This window comes from Nerophis lumbriciformis, linkage group LG03 (genome assembly GCF_033978685.3).
Source record: "Nerophis lumbriciformis linkage group LG03, RoL_Nlum_v2.1, whole genome shotgun sequence".
Taxonomy (NCBI): Eukaryota; Metazoa; Chordata; class Actinopteri; order Syngnathiformes; family Syngnathidae; genus Nerophis; species Nerophis lumbriciformis.
The window spans coordinates 21,220,295-21,248,174 of record NC_084550.2 but is presented as its reverse complement, the minus strand read 5'-3'; the positions used below and the strand labels follow the sequence as shown (position 1 = coordinate 21,248,174).

At 41.4% G+C, this 27,880-nt stretch overlaps 1 protein-coding gene across 2 annotated transcripts in view; it reads right to left on the bottom strand.

Moving 5' to 3' along the window:
• sugt1 (SGT1 homolog, MIS12 kinetochore complex assembly cochaperone) overlaps positions 1-27,880 on the bottom strand; it is an 84,807-nt gene that overhangs the window by 8,619 nt on the left and 48,308 nt on the right. For both annotated transcript variants that reach the window (XM_061935131.1, XM_061935139.1), the window contains exons 11-12: positions 8,520-8,610; positions 123-295 (exon numbers count right to left, since the gene is read on the bottom strand). In XM_061935131.1, the coding sequence (XP_061791115.1) occupies positions 123-295; positions 8,520-8,610 (264 nt within the window). The remainder of the gene's footprint in view (positions 1-122; positions 296-8,519; positions 8,611-27,880) is intronic.

Here is a 27,880-nt window from a genome sequence, read left to right as displayed (position 1 = left end):
GATGGACAACGTGCCAACTTCACTGGTTTAGGGTTTTGTAGTATGAAAAAAAAAAAAAAGTAGAGTAATATATATTGCCTAATGAGGGCTCTAAAGTGAAAAGCATGGAGAGTCACACTCACAAAAGACTTGTTCATGGCACGTCTGATCTCGTCTGAACCATCGGTGTAGATCTGCTGGAAGACCTTGTTGAGGGCAGCGTCTCCCTCCAGCTTCTCGTTCTTCTCCTCCTCGCTAATGTCCCCCACGATTTTGTCCCATTTGCGGCCGTGTTGGGACGATGTCGGGTACTCGTCTGTTGAGGAACACATTTGTTGTTAAGGAGTGAATATTCAGCACTCCTCCACCTTCCAACCTGGGCCGCCGCTCTCTATAAGCAGATCACAGAGGGCCTCACCATTTGTGTAGCAGGGATGTCCCCATCAACATCTTTGGTCCCCATTTGATACGTTTTATAGCAAGTATACACAATAACACATTTATATAAAGTGTATCTTATTAAACTTACTGTTGTATTACATTTGTGGCAGTAAACTCTACTGACAATATCTTCAACAAAAATAGTGGCAAGTGCACGGTAACTAAACAAAATGAAACAATTGGCTCTCTTTTGGTATCCTGAGACTTACTAGATTAGATTGGCAAAAATGTAAAAAAAAATATTTGGTAATAAGAAAAAGAAAAATATCGATTTAATCATAATAATATTTATATACTGATACTACGCTAGGTATAAACACAATACTCTTTCTTCTTTCTGTCCCCTCCTGCTCTGCTCCGGCAGCGCCAAACATTAAATATATCCATTTAGTAATGTCAAATACAACAAGAGAAATATCCCAGACGTCTCTTTTGTAATGCAAATCAAAACCAGTGAAGTTGGCACCTTGGGTAAGTCGTAAATAAAAACAGAATACAAGGATTTGCAAATCCTTTTCAACTTATATTCAGGGACATATTTCCTGAGTTTATAAACATAATATACATTTAAAAAAAACGAAAGAAGATTTTGTGTATCGACTAGATACGCTACTGTACTTGGTATCATTACAGTGTAAATCCACCAAAGCCGTTCGTTTACATTTTGACGCCGGTGAGCTACGGTGTGTAGTGAAGCATGTTTAGCTATTCCTCGTCCCGCAGGGATGATACTTGTAAGAACCTTACTTTATTTGTTGCCATGGAGACAAGGATTAGTGATTTAGAAGTGGCTGAAACACTGCCGACTGGGGCTGGACTTTAGCCGCTAGTTAGCTCGCCATGACTTAAAGCACCTCTTCCGGTGGGCGTTTCAGTGTTATAACTTCACCTTTATCTTTACTTTTTAAGCCAAAATGCGTTCTCCCTTTTCTGGCTACACACTGTGTCTGCTTGTAAGTAATCCGTGATTGTGCGCTGCCGAACATGCTCCTCTGCTCGTAAACCAGCAATGACACGACTTGACGATGATAGGGGCGCGTTGGGGGGGGATGGTGGCGGACCGGTACTATTTAGAGGCCGTATAGTACCGAATATGATTCATTAGTATCGCGGTACTCTACTAATACCGGTATACCGTACACCCCTAGTTTGTAGTAATAAATATGATTAGAACTAGAGATGTCCGATAATATCGGCAGTCCGATATTATCGGCCGATAAATGCTTTAAAATGTAATATCGGAAATTATCGGTATCGGTTTCAAAAAGTAAAATTTATGACTTTTTAAAACGCCGCTGTACGGAGCGGTACACGGACGTAGGGAGAAGTACAGAGCGCCAATAAACCTTAAAGGCACTGCCTTTGCGTGCCGGCCCAATCGCATAATATCTACGGCTTTTCACACACACAAGTGAATGCAAGGCATACTTGGTCAACAGCCATACAGGTCACACTGAGGGTGGCCGTATAAACAACTTTAACACTGTTACAAATATGCGCCACACTGTGAACCCACACCAAACAAGAATGACAAACACATTTCGGGAGAACATCGACACCGTAATACAACATAAACCCAACAGAAGAAATACCCAGAACCCCTTGCAGCATGTCCCAAATTCCAAGCTGCTGTTTTGAGGCATGTTAAAAAAAATAATGCACTTTGTGACTTCAATAATAAATATGACAGTGCCATGTTGGCATTTTTTTGTTCCATAACTTGAGTTGATTTATTTTGGAAAACCTTGTTACATTGTTTAATGCATCCAGCGGGGCATCACAACAAAATTAGGCATAATAATGTGTTAATTCCACGACTGTATATATCGGTAGATATCGGAATCGGTAATTAAGAGTTGGACAATATCGGAATATCGGAAAAAAAGCCATTATCGGACATCTCTAATTAGAACCCAATGTTTGTGTTCAATTCCAGTAAGTGTGTTTTTACAGAGTCTTTTTTTGTTTTGGACAATTCCACAATAACTTCGTACCATAAGATATTGATAGTTACATTTCTGTTTTAACGTTAAAATTGTTATTTTGTCCATCCATCAATCCATTTTTCTACCGCTTGTCCCCAGAACAAACAAAAAAAACACTGAAGTTTCAGTACAAAACATGCCTCAAACTAAATTTAAGTTTGATTAAATAAGACCACAAAATAATTTTATATCATTATAGCATTAAAAGATTACTGTTGGTACAAAATGCGGCTGCTAGACTTTTGACAAGAACAAGAAAGTTTGATCATATTACGCCTATACTGGCTCACCTGCACTGGCTTCCTGTGCACTTAAGATGTGACGACTTACATATAAAATACTACCGTATTTTTCGGACTATAAGTCGCAGTTTTTTTGGCCGGAGGTGCGACTTATACTCAGGAGCGACTTATGTGTGAAATTATTAACACATTAGCGTAAAATATCAAATAATATTATTTAGCTCATTCACGTAAGAGACTAGACGTATAAGATTTCATGGGATTTAGCGATTAGGAGTGACAGATTGTTTGGTAAACGTATAGCATGTTCTATATGTTATAGTTATTTGAATGACTCTTACCATAATATGTTACGTTAACATACCAGGCACGTTCTCAGTTGGTTATTTATGCCTCATATAACGTACACTTATTCAGCCCGTTGTTCACTATTCTTTATTTATTTTAAATTGCCTTTCAAATGTCTATTCTTGGTGTTAGGATTTATCAAATAAATTTCCCCCTAAAAAATGCGACTTATACTCCAGTGCAACTTATATATGTTTTTTCCTTCTTTATTATGCATTTTCGGCCGGTGCGACTTATACTCCGGAGCGACTTATACTCCGGAGCGACTTGTACTCCGAAAAATACGGTACACGGTCTATCTCCATCCTATCTTGCCAATTGTATTGTACCATATGTCCCGGCAAGAAATCTACGTTTATAGACTCCGGCTTATTAGTGATTCCCAGAGCCCAAAAAAGTCTGCGGGCTATAGAGCGTTTTCTATTCGGGCTCCAGTACTCTGGAATGCCCTCCCGGTAACAGTTAGAGATGCTACCTCAGTAGAAGCATTTAAGTCCCATCTTAAAACTCATTTGTATACTCTAGCCTTTTTAGACCAATTGATCTGCCGTTTCTTTGCTCCCCCCCCCTCCCTTGTGGAGGTCCAGTGGCCATGGATGAAGTGCTGGCTGTCCAGAGTCGGGACCCGGGGTGGACCGCTCGCCTGTGCATCGGTTGGGGACATCTCTGCGCTGATGACCAGTCTCCGCTCGGGATGGTCTCCGGCTGGCCCCACTATGGACTGGACTCTCACTATTATGTTAGATCCACTATGGACTGGACTCTCACTATTCTGTTAGAACCACTATGGACTGGACTCTCACTATTATGATGGATCCACTATGGACTGGACTCTCACCATTATGTTAGATCCACTATGGACTGGACTCTCACACTATTATGTTAGATCCACTATGGACTGGACCCTCACACTATTATGTTAGATCCACTATGGACTGGACTCTCACTATTATGTTAGATCCACTATGGACTGGACTCTTACTATTATGTTAGATCCACTATGGACTAGACTCTCACTATTATGTTAGATCCACTATGGACTGGACTCTCACTATTATGTTAGATCCACTATGGACTGGATTCTCACCCTTATGTTAGATCCACTATGGACTAGACTCTCACAATATTATGTTAGATCCACTATGGACTGGACTCTCACTATTATGTTGGATCCACTATGGACTGGACTCTCACTATTATGTTAGATCCACTATGGACTGGACTCTCACTATTATGTTAGATCCACTATGGACTGGACTCTCACTATTATGTTAGATCCACTATGGACTGGACTCTCACTATTATGTTAGATCCACTATGGACTGGACTCTCACCCTTATGTTAGATCCACTATGGACTAGACCAGGGGTCGGCAACCCGCGGCTCCGGAGCCGCATGCGGCTCTTTGATCGCTCTGATGCGGCTCAGCAGCTTACTTGCTGAACCCCCCAATTTTCCCGTGAGACTTCCAGATTTCAGTGCCTCTCGCAGAAAATTCCCGGGATTTATATTTACCGATTTTCACCCTTATAGCTATAATAAGGGTGTGCCATGATGGTACAACATTTGGCGCTCTCTACAATCTGTATTAACAGCGTGCCAGCCCAACACTTGTTATACAATATACATCTTCTGCTTGCACACGTATGTGACAGCAAGGCATACATTGTCAACAGCCACACAGGTTACACTGACGGCGACCATATAAAACAACTTTAACACTCTTACTAATAATGCGCCACACTTTGAACCAAAACCAAACAAGAATGACAAACACATTTCGGGAGAACATCTGCACCTTAACACAACATAAACACAACAGAACAAACACCCAGAATCCCATGCAGCCCTGACTCTTCCGGGCTACATTATACACCCCTGCTACCACCAAACCCCGCCCCCACCCCAACCCTGCTCCCTCACACATCAACCCCCCCCTCTGTGCGTCGGTTGAGGTGGGCGGGGTTTGGTTGCGGGGGTGTATAATGTGTCACGGAAGAGTAAGGGCTGCATGGGATTCTGGGTATTTGTCCTGTTGTGTTTATGTTGTGTTATGGTGCAGATGTTCTCCCGAAATGTGTTTGTCATTCTTGTTTGGTGTGGGTTCACAGTGTGGCGCATTATTAGTAAGAGTGTTATAGTTTTTTTTATACCGCCACCGTCAGTGTAACCTGTGTGGTTATTGACCAAGTAGGCCTTGCTGTCACTTACGTGAGCAAGCGGAAACACCATACAACGTGTGGCTGGTCAGGCACGCTGGTTGTAGTGGGTGCCATATGCTGTACCATCACGGCACGCATGACGCTTACAAGCGCCAATAATTTTAAACCCGCGTGCCGCACCAGCTTTCAAATTCCAGATAAAGGTGTGGGTAGCGTGTCTGAGACCCCTGATTTATACATAGCACAAAGCCAAAAAAAACTTTGTATGCAGTGTTATTTCATTTCAAATTTCAAAAAAATTATGCGGCTCCCATTATTTTCTATAATTTGCGAAACTGGTCAAAATGGCTCTTTGACTGGTAAAGGTTGCCGACCCCTGGACTAGACTCTCACAATATTATGTTAGATCCACTATGGACTGGACTCTCACTATTATGTTGGATCCACTATGGACTGGACTCTCACTATTATGTTAGATCCACTATGGACTGGACTCTCACTATTATGTTAGATCCACTATGGACTGGACTCTCACTATTATGTTAGATCCACTATGGACTGGACTCTCACTATTATGTTAGATCCACTATGGACTGGACTCTCACTATTATGTTAGATCCACTATGGACTGGACTCTCACACTATTATGTTAGATCCACTATGGACTGGACTCTCACAATATTATACTAGACCCACTCGACGTCCATTGCACCTGGTCTCCCCTGGGGGTTTCTCATAGTCATTCTCGTTGACATCCCACTGGGTTGTGAGTTTTTCCTTGCCCTTATGTGGGCTCTGTACCGAGGATGTCATTGTGGCTTGTGCAGCCCTTTGAGACACTTGTGATTTAGGCCTATATAAATAAACATTGATTGATATAAAAAAATGTCAACACATTTTGCCTGAGGGGGCCTTGTTCTCAATTAATGTTTTGTATAAAACATAACACGTTTTTGAATACCGTATTTTCCGCACTATAAGGCGCACCGGATTATAAGGCGCACCTTCAATGAATGGCCTATTCTAAAACGTTGTTCATATACAAACCCCGTTTCCATATGAGTTGGGAAATTGTGTTAGATGTAAATATAAACGGAATACAATGATTTGCAAATCCTTTTCAACCCATATTCAATTGAATGCACTACAAAGACAACATAGTTTATTTTTTTTCCCACAAATAATAATTAACTTAGAATTTCATGGCTGCAACACGTGCCAAAGTAGTTGGGAAAGGGCATGTTCACCACTGTGTTACATGGCCTTTCCTTTTAACAACACTCAGTAAACGTTTGGGAACTGAGGAGACACATTTTTGAAGCTTCTCAGGTGGAATTCTTTCCCATTCTTGCTTGATGTACAGCTTAAGTTGTTCAACAGTCCGGGGGTCTCTGTTGTGGTATTTATTTTAGGCTTCATAATGCGCCACACATTTTCAATGGGAGACAGGTCTGGACTACAGGCAGGCCAGTCTAGTACCCGCACTCTTTTACTATGAAGCCACGTTGATGTAACACGTGGCTTGGCATTGTCTTACTGAAATAAGCAGGGGCGTCCATGGTAACGTTGCTTGGATGGCAACATATGTTGCTCCAAAACCTGTATGTACCTTTCAGCATTAATGGCAAATGTGTAAGTTACCCATGTCTTGGGCACTAATACACCCCCACACCATGGCTTTTCAACTTTGCGCCTATAACAATCCGGATGGTTCTTTTCCTCTTTGGTCCGGAGGACACAATGTCCACAGTTTCCAAACACAATTTGATATGAGGACTCGTCAGACCACAGAACACTTTTCCACTTTGTATGAGTCCATCTTAGATGAGCTCAGGCCCAGCGAAGCTGACGACGTTTCTGGGTGTTGTTGATAAACTGTTTTCGCCTTGCATAGGAGAGTTTTAACTTGCACTTACAGATGTAGCGACCAACTGTAGTTACTGACAGTGGGTTTCTGAAGTGTTCCTGAGCCCATGTAGTGATATCCTTTACACACTGATGTCGCTTGTTGATGCAGTACAGCCTGAGGGATCGAAGGTCATGGGCTTAGCTGCTTACGTGCAGTGATTTCTCCAGATTCTCTGAACCCTTTGATGATATTACGGACCGTAGATGGTGAAATCCCTAAATTCCTTGCAATAGCTGGTTGAAAAAGGTTTTTCTTAAACTGTTCAAAAATTTGCTCACGCATTTGTTGACAAAGAGGTGACCCTCGTCCCATCATTGTTTGTGAATGACTGAGCATTTCATGGAATCTACTTTTATACCCAATCATGGCACCCACCTGTTCCCAATTAGCCTGTTCACCTGTGGGATGTTCCAAATAAGTGTTTGATGAGCATTCCTCAGCTTTATCAGTATTTATTGCCACCTTTCCCAACTTCTTTGTCACGTGTTGCTGGCATCAAATTGTAAAATTAATGATTTGCACAAAAAAAAAAGTTTATCAGTTTGAACATCAAATATGTTGTCTTTGTAGCATATTCAACTGAATATGGGTTGAAAATGATTTGCAAATCATTGTATTCCGTTTATATTTACATCTAACACAATTTCCCAACTCATATGGAAACGGGGTTTGTATAAGGCGCACCGCATTATAAGGCGCATAGAATAGACGCTACAGTAGAGGCTGGGGTTATGTTATGCATCCCGTAGTTGCGAGACCTGTTGTGGCTCAATATTGGTCCATATATAAGGCGCACCGGATTATAAGGCGCACTGTCAGCTTTTGTGATCATTGGAGGCTTTTAGGTGCGCCTTATAGTGCGGAAAATACGGTACACATTAAGAACAGTTTGAAGCTGTATGAGATGTCAGCTAAACAATTTTGTTTCGGACAAATTTTTTTTTTTACATTGCTTTTCAATGGAGGGATCACATCCTTTCATTTCTGCATTTCCTTGCAATAAGCGATGAAGGGGGAAGGGTGATACATGTAATCCAGACGCAGATTTGCATAAATAAAGCGGCAAACAAGCGGCAGACATATTGGGGCCAAGTGTGGACATACGGCACTGTGATCTCACAATATTGGATGTCAAGGCTTGTGTTCAAAAGGGACACAAGTAAACAGGAAGCTTGAGTTTGAGCTGGTTGAATGCAACGGATAGTTTGATTGCATGCTTATATAAAGTCATTAATCCCGTCGGCGGCGGAGCATGTGGGCTAAAATATTGAGTCACATTGAGCTGTCAGAACGCTGCCTTTTTGTCCGTATTTTGGCTGTCACACTACTGAAAAGACCGTTTGAGAGCTGGACTGCCTACTTTCATTTCGGTGATTTTTTTTTTTTTTGCACTGTGAGAGAATGAAGACGTGGGTTTAAGGCAGGTTGATAAATGCAGAAACTATGGACTGACTGGGATTGAAGTGTTTGATGTTGGATTCCTGTCCCTCTCCCTCCAGATTCTCCCATCGGATGGCCTCGGTCTTCTTCATCTTCATCTCCACCTGACCAGACAAGCGGGAGGGAAGAAAGGAGACAACGTGAAACAAAATGTTTTTCTTTGGTGCGTGGGGGACAAAAATAGCATTTCTAATAAAAGTGACATCTTGAAGGCACGGGACATCAGATCATTACTGGGGCCAGAGAGGACCGTCTGTTCTCTGCTGACGACTCAGACCGTGCGGGAAGGAGACGTCGGGGATAGACGAGGGCACGGCTCAATCTCGTACTTCACCGACAGACACAGTGCACTAACGAGATGCCTGTCAGCCAGAGGGCCAGTGTGAGCGATGGAATGAGCAGGGTGTGGCGGGAGCATCTGATTCCAATCATTACATCGGGAAAACAAGGGAGAGGCGGAACACAATGCGGCCGACACTGGCATGGACGTGCATTTAGAGTTGAGCTGCATTGACAGGGCACATACATGAAGTTTGGTTCTTTTATGAATTTTTTATGGGTCTACTTAAAATGTGACTTGGTCAAAAGTATACATACAGCAATGTTAATATTTGCTTACATGTCCCTTGACAAGTTTCACTGCAATAAGGCGCTTTTGGTAGCCTGTGGAGGGGGGGCGTGGCCTGCGGGCCTGCAGCGGAATAATCGGATAAAAGAGACCAACTACATTTCTATCCTTTCCAGTATTTTATTGAAAAAAAAAAAACAGCATAATGGCATCATACTTATTTTGATTATTGTTTCTCAGCTGTTTGTAAATGTTGCAGTTTATACATTTTTTTTTATAAAAAAATAAAAATAAAAATAAAAGGTTGCCTATGCGGATGCGCATAGCATAGATCAGCGTTTCTCAAAGTGTGGGGCGCGCCCCACTGGTGGGGAATAGAGACATGACAGGTGGGGCGCGAGGAACGGGAGGAAATTTCACTTTAATTTTTTTTTTTATTATTATATTCTTAGATTTTTTTTTTTTACTATGCTTTCATTTTCTATACACACTGTAAATCACTTTGTGATTCTGTCTGTGGAATCCGCTATATAAATAAATGTAAATTACTTATTTTTCCTGTAGGCTTTAAATTTCTAGGTAGGAGCGAAAGTTTGACAGACATAGCAACAGTAACTAATGGGGGCGGGGCTAAGCGGAACAAACTTTCGTGCGGATGGGGAGCAGGCTAATGTGTGGACCACAATTACACAAAATGGATACATTTGTGACTCGCACCTCAAAGGTCGTCGAGCTTGAGCCAGCGCCTGCAGAGAAATAAAAATCTGACGGGCACACACTGTGTCATTCACCGGGAAGCACTCGCGTCAAGGCAGCTCAGCCCTGAACTCAATGAGGTTTTAACAGATGTTGTGAGCGCGGTAAATTTGATCAAAACACGACCACTGAAAGCGCGACTGTTCTCTGCACTGTGTGAGGAAATGGGAGCTGATCATACAGCCGTGCTGTTTCACAGTGAAGCGAATTGGCTCTCCCGGGGCAAAGTGCTGTCACTGCCCTGTCTTGCCAAATGCATAGCTCCTCCTTTTTTTTTTTTTTGCAAAGAATGCAAAGTGGCACTTTTATTTTATTTATTATTGAACTTGATGCAAGTTATTTGATTTATTATTGAACTTGATGCAAGTTATAACACTTTTGATTTATTATTGAACTTGATGCAAGTTATAACACTTTTGTTTTATTTATTGAACTTGATGCAAGTTATTTTATTTATTATTGAACTTGATGGAAGTTATACCACAGCTGCAAAGTTATTTTATTTATTATTGAACTTGATGTTATTTTATGTTATTGAGTTTGAATGTATACAACTTGATGTTACTTGATGTTCAATAAATTTGAAAATGTTAAGCTTGGCATTAGAGTTCTGTTGGGGAGATGGGGGCAGGTGGGGCTTGAAAACTCCCCCTTGTCCAAAGTGGGGGATGACAAAAAAAGTTTGAGAACCACTGGCATAGATACAACGAATCGATGACTAAATTAATCGCCAACTATTTTTATTATCGATTTTAATTGATTAGTTGTTGCAGCCCTAATTTTAACCCTGAACCGGGCTCTCATGTCGGTACTTGGTGGTCCGAAGAACCCCCTGGAGGGTAACCTCCACAAATAGTGGATACCGGCTGCTGCTTATATAGGGCGACAGGTGATTAGATAACACGGCCCATCTGGGCCATCGACGCACCTGTCGCTGACTTCGAGGCCGTTCCTGGCACACCCCGTTCCGTTGCAGGCCCGCAGGCCACGCCCTCCTCCACATAGCCATTCACAGGCTCCTGGCAAGCTTCTGGTTGAGATTTTGACCACTCCTCTTGACAAAATTGGTGCAGCTCAGCTAAATGTGTTGGTTTTTTGACATGGACTTGTTTCTTCAGCATGTTTAAGTCAGGACTTTGGGAAGGCCATTCTAAAACCTTAATTCTAGCCTGATTTAGCCATTCCTTTACCACTTTTGACGTGTGTGTGTTTGGGGTCATTGGGTCACTTACCCCTCATACTGCTGCCATACTAGTCCATAGCCTGGTCACCTCTCGCCTGGACTACTGCAACTCTCTCCTGTTTGGTCTCCCTCACAAGTCACTTCACAAACTTCAGCTTCTCCAGAACTCTGCAGCCCGGATAATCACCAGAACCCCTTCAATCCAGCACATCACCCCTGTTCTGCAGCAACTCCACTGGCTACCCATCAAACATCACATCCACTTTAAAATAATTCTCCTCACTTTCAAAGGCATCCATAACCTCTCTCCATCATATCTCTCTGACCTGATCCATGTCGCCACGCCCCCACGTTCCCTAAGATCCTCTTCATCCATTCATCTCACTGTCCCTTTATTTAAACTGTCCACCATGGGTGCCTGAGCTTTCAGCCGCTCTGCCCCACATCTTTGGAACTCTTTACCACCAGACCTTCCCAACTTAGATTCAATATCCCTCTTTAAATCAAGACTCAAAACACACCTATTCCTGACTGCTTATTCATTGTAATCATCTTTTCTTTTCTCTTTGTTGTTGTTGTTTTTTTATCCAATTTGACTTTATTGTTGTGATTTTGTACGGTGTCCCTGAGTGCCCAGAAAGGTGCCTTATAAATAAAATGTATTATTATTATTATTAATATTATTGTCCTGTTGGAACACCCAATTGCGCGCAAGACCCAACCTCCGGGCTGATGATTTTAGGTTGTCCTGAAGAATTTGGAGGTAATCCTCCTTTTTCATTGTCCCATTTACTCTCTGTAAAGCACCAGTTCCATTGGCAGCAAAACAGGCCCATAGCATAATACTACCACCACCATGCTTGACGGTAGGTATGGTGTTCCTGGGATTAAAGGGCTCACTTTTTGTCCTCCAAACATATTGCTGGGTATTGTGTTCAAACAGCTCCATTTTTGTTTCATCTGACCACAGAACTTTCCTCCAGAAAGTCTTATCTTTGTCCATGTGATGTCAATGGCTAAATCAGGCTAGAATGAAAGTTTTAGAATGGCCTCTCCAAAGTGTTGACTTAAACATGTGGACAATACTGAAGAAACAAGTCAATGTCAGAAAACCAACGCATTTAGCTGAACTGCACCATATTTGTCAAGAGGAGTGGTCAAAAATTCAAGCAGAAGCTTGTGGATGGCTACCAAAAGCGCCTAATTGTAGTGAAACTTGCCAAGGGACATGTAAGCAAATATTAACATTGCTGTATGTATACTTTTGACCAAGTCACATTTTCAGTAGACCCATAATAAATTCATAAAAGAACCAAACTTCATGAATGTTTTTTTTGTGACCAACAAGTATGTGCTCCAATCACTCTATCACAAAAAAATAAGAGTTGTAGAAATGATTGGAAACTCAAGACAGCCATGACATTATGTTCTTTACAAGTGTATATAAACTTTTGACCACGACTGTACCAGAAAGGCACGCAATCTGCAGCCCATTGTAACCAATCCCCCACCACCACTACTGTGCTGCCACCACCCATTAACGACGCGTGTATCCGTGTGCATGTGAAAGGCAGCGCTGGTTATGTCGGTGAAATTAGGGAACATTTCTGCTCCGCTGGGCAATGCGATGCTTCATTTATGAGGGCCGGGATTGGAGCGGGAACCGGAGGTGGACGACATTAGTGATATGAGGCAAGAGTGGCAAAGAGTGCAGCGAGGGGTGAGGGAAGCAGAAGAGGACCGACACTAATCTTTTGTGTCAAACGACCAACGTTTCTGCTACCTAATGAATTACTTTTGTGTTTTAAGATCGACTAAAGGGCCACAATTTGATGCATCCATGCAGAAACAAAATTAACTCTGGGTCTCACCTACAGTAGGAAGGGCCGTAAAACACTAAGTACAGTATTTTTCGGACTATAAGTCGCAGTTTTTTTCATAGTTTGGCCGGGCTCCAGTGCGACTTATATATGTTTTTTCCTTTTTTATTATGCATTTTCGGCAGGTGCGACTTATACTCCGGTGCGACTTATACTCCAAAAAATACTGTAAGTTTAAAAAAAAAAGAATGGTCCAGATTAGTGTTGTCCCGATACCAATATTTTGGTACTGGTATCAAAATGTATTTTGATACTTTTCGATACTTAAAGGGTACCATAAAAAATTACATTATTGGTTTAATTTTTTGTGATAGAGTGATTGGAGCACATCATCTGACATCTCCTTCTGGAGGAAAGTTCTGTGGTCAGATGAAACAAAAATTGAACTGTTTGGCCACAATACCCAGCAATATGTTTGGAGGAGAAAAGGTGAGGTCTTTAATCCCAAAAACACCATTCCTACCGTCAAGCATGGTGGTGGTAGTATTATGCTCTGGGCCTGTTTTGCTGCCAATGGAACTGGTGCTTTACGGAGAATAAATGGGACAATGAAGAAGAAGGATATCCTCCAAATTCTTCAGGACAACCTAAAATCATCAGCCCGGAGGTTGGGCCTTGGGCGCAATTGGGTGTTCCAACTGTCACGTGTTGGTGGTGACGAACCCCAAGATGCAGAGATGGCAGGCTTGGTGCAGGAAAACATGATTTAATGTCCAACATAAAAGGTAAAACACAAACCAGAAACTAGGAGACAGGAAACAGGATACCAGGAAAACAGGAAATGAGGAACTAGAAGACAGCTCACAGCATACAGGAAACGGCTAACAGCTATCCGGATTCAGCATACAGGTAGTAGCTACAGCTACAACGACAGGTATTAATACTCCAGCACTGACTGGAGGGTAGGGCAGGTCTAAATAGCAGCCGGTTGATTGGCACCAGGTGTCAATCAGCCGCAGCTGAGGGGAAACAGCGCTCAGGGAGAAAAGCAGGAAACTGAACCAAAATAAGAGCGCTGACAGGAAATAAACAAACAGAGGAAAAAACAAAACATAACCAAACTGTCAGTGACAAACCTGACACCAACAGGACAATGACCCCAAACACACGTCAAAAGTGGTAAAGGAATGGCTAAATCAGGCTAGAATGAAGGTTTTAGAATGGCCTTCCCAAAGTCCTGACTTAAACGTGTGGACAATGCTGAAGAAACAAGTCCATGTCAGAAAACCAACAAATTTAGCTGAACTGCACCAATTTTGTCAAGAGGAGTGGTCAAAAATCCAACCAGAAGCATGTGGATGGCTACCAAAAGCGCCTTATTGCAGGTAAACTTGCCAAGGGACATGTAAGCAAATATTAACATTGCTGTACGTATACTTTTGACCCAGCACATTTGCTCACATAATAAATTCATAAAAGAACCAAACTTCATGAATGTTTTTTTTGTGACCAACAAGTATGTGCTCCAATCACTCTATCACAAAAACATAAATGGGAGAGAGAGTAAATGGGACAATGAAAAAGGAGGATTACCTCCAAATTCTTCAGGACAAGCTAAAATCATCAGCCCGGAGGTTGGGCCTTGGGCGCAGTTGGGTGTTCCAACAGGACAATGACCCCAAACACACGTCAAAAGTGGTAAAGGAATGGCTAAAACAGGCTCGAATTTGGGTTTTAAAATGGCCTTCCCAAAGTCCTGACTTAAAGGGGAACATTATCACCAGACCTATGTAAGCGTCAATATATACCTTGATGTTGCAGAAAAAAGACCATATATTTTTTTAACCGATTTCCGAACTCTAAATGGGTGAATTTTGGCGAATTAAACACCTTTTTATTATTCGCTCTCAGAGCGATAACGTCACAACGTGACGTCACATCGGGAAGCAATCCGCCATTTTCTCAAACACCGAGTCAAATCAGCTGTTATTTTCCGTTTTTTCGACTGTTTTCCGTACCTTGGAGACATCATGCCTCGTCGGTGTGTTGTCGGAGGGTGTAACAACACGAACAGGGACGGATTCAAGTTGCACCAGTGGCCCAAAGATGCGAAAGTGGCAAGAAATTGGACGTTTGTTCCGCACACTTTACCGACGAAAGCTATGCTACGACAGAGATGGCAAGAATGTGTGGATATCCTGCGACACTCAAAGCAGATGCATTTCCAACGATAAAGTCAAAGAAATCTGCCGCCAGACCCCCATTGAATCTACCAGGGTGTGTGAGCAATTCAGGGACAAAGGACCTCGGTAGCACGGCAAGCAATGGCGGCAGTTTGTTCCCGCAGACGAGCGAGCTAAACCCCCTGGATGTCTTGGCTCACACCGTCCCTTATGCCACCGAAGATGATCAAGAGAAGAATATCGACCCTAGCTTCCCTGGCCTGCTGACATCAACTCCAAAACTGGACAGATCAGCTTTCAGGAAAAGAGAGCGGATGAGGGTATGTCTACAGAATATATTAATTGATGAAAATTGGGCTGTCTGCACTCTCAAAGTGCATGTTGTTGCCAAATGTATTTCATATGCTGTAAACCTAGTTCATAGTTGTTAGTTTCCTTTAATGCCAAACAAACACATACCAATCGTTGGTTAGAAGGCGATCGCCGAATTCGTCCTCGCTTTCTCCCGTGTCGCTGGCTGTCGTGTCGTCTTCGTCGGTTTCACTTGCATACGGTTCAAACCGATATGGATCAATAGCTTCAGTTTCTCCTTCAATTTCGTTTTCACTACCTGCCTCCACACTACAACCATCCGTTTCAATACATGCGTAATCTGTTGAATCGCTTAAGCCGCTGAAATACGAGTCTGAATCCGAGCTAATGTCGCTATAGCTTGCTGTTCTAACCGCCATGTTTGTTTGTGTTGGTATCACTGTGTGACGTCACAGGAAAATGGACGGGTATATATAACGATGGTTAAAATCAGGCACTTTGAAGCTTTTTGTAGGGAGCCTAAATGCTGTTTAAGTTAATTTACATTTTTATGGAAGGTGCTTTATGTTTATTCAGCCAAAATGGGACTATTTACTTTATTTGCATGTTTAGAATAATTATTACATTTGTCTAAATAGTTTGATGACATAACCGTGTAAATTGCATATATGGCGGAAGGATCTGTGTGGTAGGTTGGTTTTTGGACACAGTGCATTATGGGTAATGGCAGTCAGGTGCGAGGGAATTGAGCCACACAGTTTTTTGACCTCACTCTTACTTTTTCTTACTCTTGCTTTTTCTAACACCTACTGTAACAAACTCTCTATATTTTTGCCATTCATTTGTTCCCACATCGTTATTGTTTTACGTTTTTGAATTATTAAGTAAACGATACAAAACGAAGAGGAGCGTCTGGAGTTTTGTTTGTTGTCGCCGCAGCAAGCGGAGCAGGAGAAAGTAGAGAAGCGTCAAGCTAAAGGCTTCATTAGGAATCTACACTTTTTTTTAGGGATATTGCGTGATGGGTAAAATTTTGAAAAAAAACTTCGAAAAATAAAATAAGCCACTGGGAACTGATTTTTAATGGTTTTAACCCTTCTGAAATTGTGATAATGTTCCCCTTTAAACGCGTGGACTATGCTGAAGAAACAAGTCCATGTCAGAAAACCAACAAATTTAGCTGAACTGCACCAATTTTGTCAAGAAGAGTGATCAATAATTCAAGCGGAAGCTTGTGGATGGCTACCAAAAGCGCCTTATTGCGGTAAAACTTGCCAAGGGACATGTAAGCAAATATTAACATTGCTGTATGTATACTTTTGACCCATTTTCAGTAGACCCATAATAAATTCATAAAAGAACCAAACTTCATGAATGTTTTTTGTGACCAACAAATATGTGCTCCAATCACTTTATCACAAAAAAATAAGAGAAATGATTGCAAACTCAAGACAGCCATGACATTATGTTCTTTACAACTGTATTTGCATACACTTTGCCTGTATAAAACCTTATTAAAGCAAAAAACATGTTTACAAAGTCAGAAAAGATTCAGGTGACACAGAGGACGTGAAATATTTCCGCGGTGCTAAATGTGGCGCCCCTTGTGTGTGTTCGGTGTGAATCTGCTCGTGTGCGTGCTACTGGGCCATACAACATTAATCTGCTGCCACATCTGCGTTTCCTGGCTTTTAACGACATGGCAGGCCGACGCTGTGTGCATTTCCGTGTGCGTGACAGGCAACGCGGCGGCCCGTAAAGGGTTGTGACAGCAGAGCCACATGGAGGGCCACCACCATTAGGACCTCGGGGCCACACACACACACACAGGCAACCACGGACACACACATGCTATTTACAGAGGGGCAGTGGGGTCTCGTGTCACTTGTCAACAGCCCCCCCTCCCCTCCTAAGCATCTCTGTTTTTCAAAGCCCCTGCGAATTTCAAAACAGCCTCAGCTTGAAAGACGCACAAACGGATCTAAACATTCCCAACACTGACAGGCGTGGAAATTAAAGAGGGGCGACGCTACATTAGCTATTTGCGGAGAAAAGATGAGCTCGGAACTGAACGGTCGAATAAAAGCGGATTCAAAGCCGCGTCGAGTGTTTGTGGGGAACCGTGTACTGTACATGCACGCACATATAGCCGTCTGTTCTGATCAGACACAATGGTGTGTAATTGGCTCCCCGTTGTGGCGGTGACCCCTGCGGTTGGAATGTCTCTTGTGGCTGAGGACAGGAAGAGGTCATACTGACGATAATGTGCTGCCAATGACACACATGCAAAAAAAACAAAAAAACTTTGTGTAAAGATTACGGTTTGGCCTCTGCATTCTTATTTAAGTTGGCTTAGCCTTATGGGGGTTAATTTGTGTCTTTATGATGAAAGCTGTGTTGAAACTTTGCGAACTGAATTTTTTTTTTTTTTTTACATTCAAATAAGTTAAAGTTAAAAAAGTTAAAGTACCAATGATTGTCACACACACACTAGGTGTGGCGAAATTATTCTCTGCATTTGACCCATCACCCTTGATCACCCCCTGGGAGGTGAGGGGAGCAGTGGGCAGCAGCGGTGGCTGCGCCCGGGAATCATTTTGGTGATTTAACCCCCAATTCCAACCCTTGAGGCTGAGTGCCAAGCAGGGAGGTAATGGGTCCCATTTTTATAGTCTTTGGTATGACTTGGTATGCTGACAATTTAATTGAAAATTCCCAAAAAATTAATGTGTGGATTCAACTTATTCTTCTTCTCCAAATTTTGGCGCGCTCTACCTTCCACATTTTTCACCCGATTCAAACCGTTCCAACTTCAAACTGTTCAGCCTATTCAAGAATCGCAGGTTTTCCCTTGTCATAGTCCAAAAATTCCCAGATTTCCCAGAATTCCAGGACATTTTTCCCATTCAAAACGAATTAGCCATTTTTCAAACTTTCACCGTTTCCACATTTTTCAACCTATTCGAACCATTTCACCTTCAACACATTCCACCATTCTGGAAATTCAAACTATCATTTTTCCAAGTACCAAAAAATTCCAGGATTTTCCAGAATTCCTGCTTTTCCAAAGCCCTGTTTCCACCCTTTTTTCTGGAGACTACTCCTTCCACATTTTTCAACGCATTTCAACCGTTCCACCGTCAAAACATTCGTCTTAATCAGGACAAAAAACAAAGTTGTTTTTTGAACTGGAAAAATTCCCGGTTTTCCCGAAATTCCGTCATACCATTTTTCAATTCAACATATTACTACCGTATTTTCCGCACTATAAGGCGCACCTAAAAACCACACATTTTCTCAAAAGCTGACAGTGCGCCTTATAACCCGGTGCGCTTTATTACGATTCATTTTCATAAAGTTTCGATCTCGCAACTTCGGTAAACAGCCGCCATCTTTTTTCCCGGTAGAACAGGAAGCGCTTCTTCTTCTACGCAAGCAACCGCCAAGGAAAGCACCCGCCCCCATAGAACAGGAAGCGCTTCTTCTTCTACTGTAAGCAACCACCCGCCCCCGGAAGAAGAAGAAAAAACGCGCGGATATCACCGTACGTTTCATTTCCTGTTTACATCTGTAAAGACCACAAAATGGCTCCTACTAAGCGACAAGGATCCGGTTCATAAAAAGACGCAATCTCTCCATCCGCACACGGATTACTACCGTATTTCACAGCAACTGATATTCCTGTGAACCGCACTGTGGAACGGGAGCACGTACGGTGAATATTCGCACCACAGGGAATGAGAAGTCATCCTTCACTGTGGTTCTAGCTTGCCATGCTAACTTCCACCCATGGTGATATTCAAAAGGAAGACCTTGCCAAAAGAGACCTTTCCAGCCGGCGTCATCATAAAAGCTAACTCGAAGGGATGGATGGATGAAGAAAAGATGAGCGAGTGGTTAAGGGAAGTTTACGCGAAGAGGCCGGGTGGCTTTTTTCACACAGCTCCGAAGGCGAACACACCTTCACTAAGACGGGCAGACAGCGCCGGACGACATACGCCAACATTTGCCAGTGGATCGTAAATGCCTGGGCAGATATTTCGGTCACAACTGTGGTCCGAGCTTTCCGGAAGGCAGGATTCACAGAACAACAGCGACACTGACTCCGATGACTTCGACGAGACGGAACCGGCCATTTTGGATACCCCGCTTGCGCAACTTTTCAATTCGGACACCGAAGACGAAGAATTCGAAGGATTTACGAATGAAGAATAACTTCAGAAGGTGAGCGCTATGTTTATTTTGTGTGTTGTGACATTAACGTTCGAGCAACATTATGTTGCTATTGCTCTACACCATTTTGAATTTTACTATGTTTGTGATTGCACATTTGCGTACATTTTGGGACAGAGTTGTTAGAACGCTGGTTTTCAATATATTATTAAAGTTTGACTGAACTATCTGACTGTTTTTTTGACATTCCCTTTAGCGCAGCGTAGGCGCGGCTTATAATCCGGGGCGGCTTATTGGTGGACAAAGTTATGAAATATGTAATTCATTGAAGGTGCGGCTAATAATCCGGTGCGCCTTATAGTGCGGAAAATACGGTACTTAAGCATTTCTCGACCGATTAGAAAAAATTCAACACCAACCATTTCAACTCATTCAACCTATTCGAACCATTCCACCTTCAACACATTCCCCCATTCTGGAAATTCAAACTATCATTTTTCCAAGTACCAAAAAATTCCAGGATTTTCCAGAATTCCTGTGTTTCCAATGCCCTGTTTCCACCCTTTTTTCTGGAGACTACTCCTTCCACATTTTTCAACGCATTTCAACCGTTCCACCGTCAAAACATTCCTCTTAATCAGGACAAAAAACAAAGTTGTTTTTTGAACTGGAAAAATTCCCGGTTTTCCCAAAATTCCATAATACCATTTTTCAATTCAACATATTACTACTTAAGCATTTCTCGACCGATTAGAAAAAATTCAACACCAACCATTTCAACTCATTCAACCTATTCGAACCATTCCACCTTCAACACATTCCACCATTTTGCAAATTCAAACTATCATTTTTCCAAGTACCAAAAAATTCCAGGATTTTCCAGAATTCCTGTGTTTCCAATGCCCTGTTTCCACCCTTTTTTCTGGAGACTACTCCTTCCACATTTTTCAACGCATTTCAACCGTTCCACCGTCAAAACATTCCTCTTAATCAGGACAAAAAACAAAGTTGTTTTTTGAACTGGAAAAATTCCCGGTTTTCCCAAAATTCCATAATACCATTTTTCAATTCAACATATTACTACTTAAGCATTTCTCGACCGATTAGAAAAAATTCAACACCAACCATTTCAACTCATTCAACCTATTCGAACCATTCCACCTTCAACACATTCCACCATTCTGCAAATTCAAACTATCATTTTTCCAAGTTCCAAAAAATTCCAGGATTTTCCAGAATTCCTGCTTTTCCAAAGCCTTATTTCCACCCTTTTTTTTGGCGACTACTCCTCCCACATTTTTCAACGCATTTCAACCGTTCCACCGTCAAAACATTCCTCTTAATCAGGACAAAAAACAAAGTTGTTTTTTGAACTGGAAAAATTCCCGGTTTTCCCGAAATTCCGTCATACCATTTTTCAATTCAACATATTACTACCGTATTTTCCGCACTATAAGGCGCACCTAAAAACCACACATTTTCTCAAAAGCTGACAGTGCGCCTTATAACCCGGTGCGCTTTATTACGATTCATTTTCATAAAGTTTCGATCTCGCAACTTCGGTAAACAGCCGCCATCTTTTTTGCGCTTCTTCTTCTACGCAAGCAACCGCCAAGGAAAGCACCCGCCCCCATAGAACAGGAAGCGCTTCTTCTTCTACTGTAAGCAACCACCCGCCCCCGGAAGAAGAAGAAAAAACGCGCGGATATCACCGTACGTTTCATTTCCTGTTTACATCTGTAAAGACCACAAAATGGCTCCTACTAAGCGACAAGGATCCGGTTCATAAAAAGACGCAATCTCTCCATCCGCACACGGATTACTACCGTATTTCACAGCAACTGCTATTCCTGTGAACCGCACTGTGGAACGGGAGCACGTACGGTGAATATTCGCACCACAGGGAATGAGAAGTCATCCTTCACTGTGGTTCTAGCTTGCCATGCTAACTTCCACCCATGGTGATATTCAAAAGGAAGACCTTGCCAAAAGAGACCTTTCCAGCCGGCGTCATCATAAAAGCTAACTCGAAGGGATGGATGGATGAAGAAAAGATGAGCGAGTGGTTAAGGGAAGTTTACGCGAAGAGGCCGGGTGGCTTTTTTCACACAGCTCCGAAGGCGAACACACCTTCACTAAGACGGCAGACAGCGCCGGACGACATACGCCAACATTTGCCAGTGGATCGTAAATGCCTGGGCAGATATTTCGGTCACAACTGTGGTCCGAGCTTTCCGGAAGGCAGGATTCACAGAACAACAGCGACACTGACTCCGATGACTTCGACGAGACGGAACCGGCCATTTTGGATACCACGCTTGAGCAACTTTTCAATTCGGACACCGAAGACGAAGAATTCGAAGGATTTACGAATGAAGAATAACTTCAGAAGGTGAGCGCTATGTTTATTTTGTGTGTTGTGACATTAACGTTCGAGCAACATTATGTTGCTATTGCTCTACACCATTTTGAATTTTACTATGTTTGTGATTGCACATTTGCGTACATTTTGGGACAGAGTTGTTAGAACGCTGGTTTTCAATATATTATTAAAGTTTGACTGAACTATCTGACTGTTTTTTTGACATTCCCTTTAGCGCAGCGTAGGCGCGGCTTATAATCCGGGGCGGCTTATTGGTGGACAAAGTTATGAAATATGTAATTCATTGAAGGTGCGGCTAATAATCCGGTGCGCCTTATAGTGCGGAAAATACGGTACTTAAGCATTTCTCGACCGATTAGAAAAAATTCAACACCAACCATTTCAACTCATTCAACCTATTCGAACCATTCCACCTTCAACACATTCCCCCATTCTGGAAATTCAAACTATCATTTTTCCAAGTACCAAAAAATTCCAGGATTTTCCAGAATTCCTGTGTTTCCAATGCCCTGTTTCCACCCTTTTTTCTGGAGACTACTCCTTCCACATTTTTCAACGCATTTCAACCGTTCCACCGTCAAAACATTCCTCTTAATCAGGACAAAAAACAAAGTTGTTTTTTGAACTGGAAAAATTCCCGGTTTTCCCAAAATTCCATAATACCATTTTTCAATTCAACATATTACTACTTAAGCATTTCTCGACCGATTAGAAAAAATTCAACACCAACCATTTCAACTCATTCAACCTATTCGAACCATTCCACCTTCAACACATTCCACCATTTTGCAAATTCAAACTATCATTTTTCCAAGTTCCAAAAAATTCCAGGATTTTCCAGAATTCCTGCTTTTCCAAAGCCTTATTTCCACCCTTTTTTTTGGCGACTACTCCTCCCACATTTTTCAACGCATTTCAACCGTTCCACCGTCAAAACATTCCTCTTAATCAGGACAAAAAACAAAGTTGTTTTTTGAACTGGAAAAATTCCCGGTTTTCCCGAAATTCCGTAATACCATTTTTCAATTCAACATATTACTACTTCAGCATTTCACGACTGATTAGAAAAAATTCAACACCAACCATTTCAACTCATTCAGACCATTCAAGTTTTTTAACTTATTTTAAAAAAATTCTCACTTTACCCAAAAAATCATGGAATTTTTTTTTAACTTGGAAAAATGATAGCTTGAATTTCAAGAATGGTGGAATCTGTTGAAGGTGGAATGGTTGGAACGGTTGAAAAATGTGGAAACGGAGAAAGTTTGAAAAATGGCTAATTCATTTTGAATGTGAAAAATGTCCAGGAAAACCTGGAATTTTGGGAAATCTGGGAGTTTTGGGAATTTGACAAGGGAAAGCCCGCAATTCCCGAATAGGCTGAACAGTTTGAAGTTGGAACGGCTTGAAATCGGATGAAAAATGTGGAAGGTAGAGCGCGCCAAAATCTGTAGAAGAAGAATAAGTTGAATAAGAATAAATAGATGAATTTTGGTGTAGAAAACCATAAGTGTGAATGCTTTGGAGCATTCACACAATAATAAATAGATTTAATTTTGGTGTAGAAAACCATAAGTGTAATGCTTTGTAGCATTCACACAATAAAGACACAACTTAACCTCCATAAGCCTGCCTAGCTAAGTTGTCTTTAACAACAGCGAGGAGAGGAAGCCTTAATAAGAAGACTGCTGGGCAGAAAGACTGAAATTGGTTGGCATCAACAGCTTCCAGAACCATGCATTCTTTTTTTAAAACGCTCATTAGGGATGCATGCCAATGTGGAGAAACTTGATTTGCTGATGCTGCTGTTCATTTGAATTTTTTGCCCCCCAGTGGCTCCTCGGCTCGAACAAAAATAAAATGGCTCGAGAAACTGAAATGAGAGGCTTTGAGAAAAATGGTGCGGTTTGTGAGGCTTGCTCGCATTGTCATGCAAGCATGCGCACATCACCTTCACACTTAATAGGGAGTTTTAAGTCATCCCGGAAAGGCTGCCTGCTACCAATGAAGGCGTCCGCGTGCGTTTGTGTCTACGGGCCCATGTGTACCCAAGGAGCCCGGTGGACCAGCAAACAGTCACGGCTTTGTGGGCGAGCCGGAGAGCTTGAACACTGTGCTGCGCTAACCTTGAGGTCGGTGCGTGCGTGCGTGTGTAAAAGCAGGTGGCGTTTCCATGAAGGGCCCACACTGACAATAGAAAGACAAAGATGGATCATAAAAAGTTTTTTTTTTTTTTTAAAAAGGAAAATGAGCATAGATACATGAAGCTTTCTAAGATCATCTTAAGCTGTGGTGTCTTCCAGTCCGTGTTTAAGTTGCAGCACACGTGCACCTCTGGTATGCAGTGTCTGCTGTTGCCATGGAAAAGTCAAGAGTGTTTTTTTTTTTTTTTCTCCGAGCAGTTTAGCCTAAACTCAGCACTCTGTAGCCAGGAGAAACTCTAAGCAGTTCCCCACGGGCCCACTGACACACAAATATTGATATTAAGATCATACAGCAGACTAGGGTTGTATGGTATACCCGTATTAGTATAGTACCGCGATACTAATGAATCATATATGGCAGTGGTCCCCAACCACTGGTCCGGGGGCCGGCACCGGCACCTTCTCCTACTTAACTTTGGCCAGTCCCACCAATAAGCTTGTTCACAGATGCATTATAAAACTCGCCATTTGCTATATTTGTTACATCTTTGTTACATGGGACAATGCACATTAACCCTTCTGTTATGTTCATATTGTTGTTACTCAGCCAGCGTTTGTGGGTCTGATGGACCCGTTGCATTTTGTGGCTTTTAATGCCTCACAATCAAACACTTTTATGTTAAAATACTGAACAGATGTCTACCTTATCCCAATAAACATCTGTTCAGTATTTTAACATAAAAGTGTTTAATTGTGAGGCATTAAAAGCCACGGGTCCATCAGACCCACAAACGCTGGCTGAGTAACAATAATATGGGAGTTGCAACATTGTTTGTCAACACTGTCTGCTCTCATTTTCTCTCACATTTGACCCTCTGCACTGCAAAAACTGAAATCGAAGTAAGATTAAATATCTCAAATAAGGGTGATATTTGCTTATTTTCTGTCTGATAAGATAATTATTCTCACAAAGCAGATTTTAATGTTAGAGTGTTTTACTTGTTTTAAAGGTTTTGGTCCTAAATGATCTCAGTAAGATGTTACAGCTTGTTGCTGAGATTTTATGACCTATATTCAATCAATCAATCAATCAATGTTTATTTATATAGCCCTAAATCAAAGGGCTGATATTGAGTAAAACATGCTTGAAACTAGAATATCAACTGATGCAAAGCTGTGTCATCAACACTCACAAGTATAAAACTACATTTTTAAAGTAATAATTTTTTACTTCAAGCATGAAAAAAAAAATCATGATGCTGAGCGCATATCATTATGTCAAGATAATGGCACTAGCATTTACTTAATTTAAGAATATTTTTCAACACATTGAGCAAAAGGGTCTCTTTTTTTTCTACCAAGAAAAGTGCACTTGTTATTAGTGAGAATATACTTATTTTAAAGTATTTTTGGGTTCATTGAGGTTAGTTAATTTGACTTGTTTTGGAAAGTCTTGACAAGCAGAGTTTTCTTGTTCTATTGGCAGATAATTTTGCTTGGTTCAAATAAAATACCCCTCATTTTTGTATTTTTTTTTCTTGTTTTTGAACACTGACTTTTTGCAGTGTGATGTTCTGTGTACCTACACTCTGTCCTCCTCCTGTCTAGGCCTGCTGTGTGTGAGTGCGTGTGTGTGTGTTTGTATGTGTGTGGGTGCGTGTGGTACACAGAACATCAATTTCCACACTTCTATTAGCCCCGGGTCCAGTGGACCCGGACATCTTATTTGTAATAGAAATGTGTAGGGGGGGGGTGTATGGTGTGTGGTCGTTAAATATGTATTCTGATATATGTTCTTCACAGAAAATGAGCCAAAGTCAGTGAGTCTCAGTTTGAAAAATCAATTAATTGTATCATTTTTTTCTTTTAATAAAAAATGGAAAACGGGTCCCACAGACCCGAACATCACACAAGATATAAAATGTAAAGGTGCCAAATCTTAGCCAAAAGCTAAGGTTCCATGCAGTCCGCTGCAGGTTGATGTGACCTAAGATCAGGGGCAGATCAGGTACAAAGTGACCATAGTAGGTGAAGTGCATAAGGCAGATGGAAAAGTGCTAAATTGTTGCATATAATAATTGTGCTGAAGGAAACAAATACACAAGTCCTTTGGCCTAGAAAGTTAAAGTGCTGGTATTGTTGCACGTCGTAAGTAGTTAGCAATAACGGATGTATTTACGCATGGAAAATTGGACCAAAAAAGCAAACACTAGTGTATTTATGTATGAAATATTGCACAAAATATGAAAACAGAACTTTTAGAGTGGAAATAGTAATCCACAGAAATCTATTGGAACTAATGTCAAGTATTTCTAGCTTTCTTACACTGTATATCCATGCTCTTGTCCTTAAATGTGATGCATCACCTACAACCCATCAGACACTAAAGCCAAAAAAAAAGCCCACTACTAGCAAAAATGGGCAAAAAACAAAGTCTATGGAGAGCTTTTTTGCAAAGGGAAAAGGCCAGGGGCTCCCACTAATTGAATGGTATGGTGAGTTTTTTCATGTATTAAATTTTTCATGCACTTATTTGCTATATCTTTCTGCCACACGTGGAAGGCCGGTCCGTGGAAATAATGCCTACATTAAACCGGTCCATGGTGCAAAAAAGGTTGGGGACCCCTGATATACGGTACTATACCCCCTCTGAAAAGTACCAGTCCGCCACAACATGTAAACAAACACCATTGGTGGATCCACACCTAACATCCACTGTAATGATACCAAGTATTTTCCAGAGGGAATTCTCCTGAAGGAATCAATAAAGTACTAAGTAAAGTAGCGTATATCTAGTCGATACTACTATGATTACGTCGATATTTTTTGGTATCACAACATCTTTTGTTTTGTTTTTAATTTATTTTATGTTTATAAACCCAGGAAATATGGCCCTGGACACATGAAGTGAAGTGTGAAGTGAATTATATTTATATAGCGCTTTTCTCTAGTGACTCAAAGCGCTTTACATAGTGAAACCCATTATCTAAGTTACATTTAAACCAGTGTGGGTGGCACTGGAGCAGGTGGGTAAAGTGTCTTGCCCAAGGACACAACGGCAGGGACTAGGATGGCGGAAGCGGGGATCGAACCTGGAACCCTCAAGTTGCTGGCACGGCCGCTCTACCAACCGAGCTATACCGTCACATGAGGACTTTGAATATGACCAATGTATGATCCTGTAACTACTTGGTATCGGATTGATACCCAAATGTGTGGTATCATCCAAAACGAATGTAAAGTACCCAAACAACAGAAGAATAAGTGATTATTACATTTTAACAGAAGTGTAGATATAACATGTTAAAAGAGAAAGTAAGCAGATATTAATAGTAAATGAACAAGTAGATTAATCATCCATTTTCTACCACTTGTCCTTAATAATGTTGAATAAAAAAAAAGTCATTTTTGGACATGTTGTAATGAGAAATGACTTAACTATGTGATGTGCCATATTGTAACTGTATGCACAACAGTTTAATAAACAAATATTAGTATTTCTTTATGGATAACATTTGTATTTTAGATGTTTTCATCATAAAAAGTGAGGCGCTGCCTCAGAACACAACCTGACAGCAGACAAAACTGAATCTGCACACAGTCATTAGCCCACATCACTACAGTATGAAATTAATAAAGTAAAATTTTAATTTCCCCTCGGGGATTAATAAAGTATTTCTGATTCTGATGTAATACCCACTAATGAGTTTATGGTTGAAAACATGTTCTTTCTGCACATTAAGCCTGTAATTGAGGGAAAGTAATTGAAGTGAGTGAAGACTGAGGATTTGAGTATATATATATATATATATATATATATATATATATATATATATATATATATATATATAT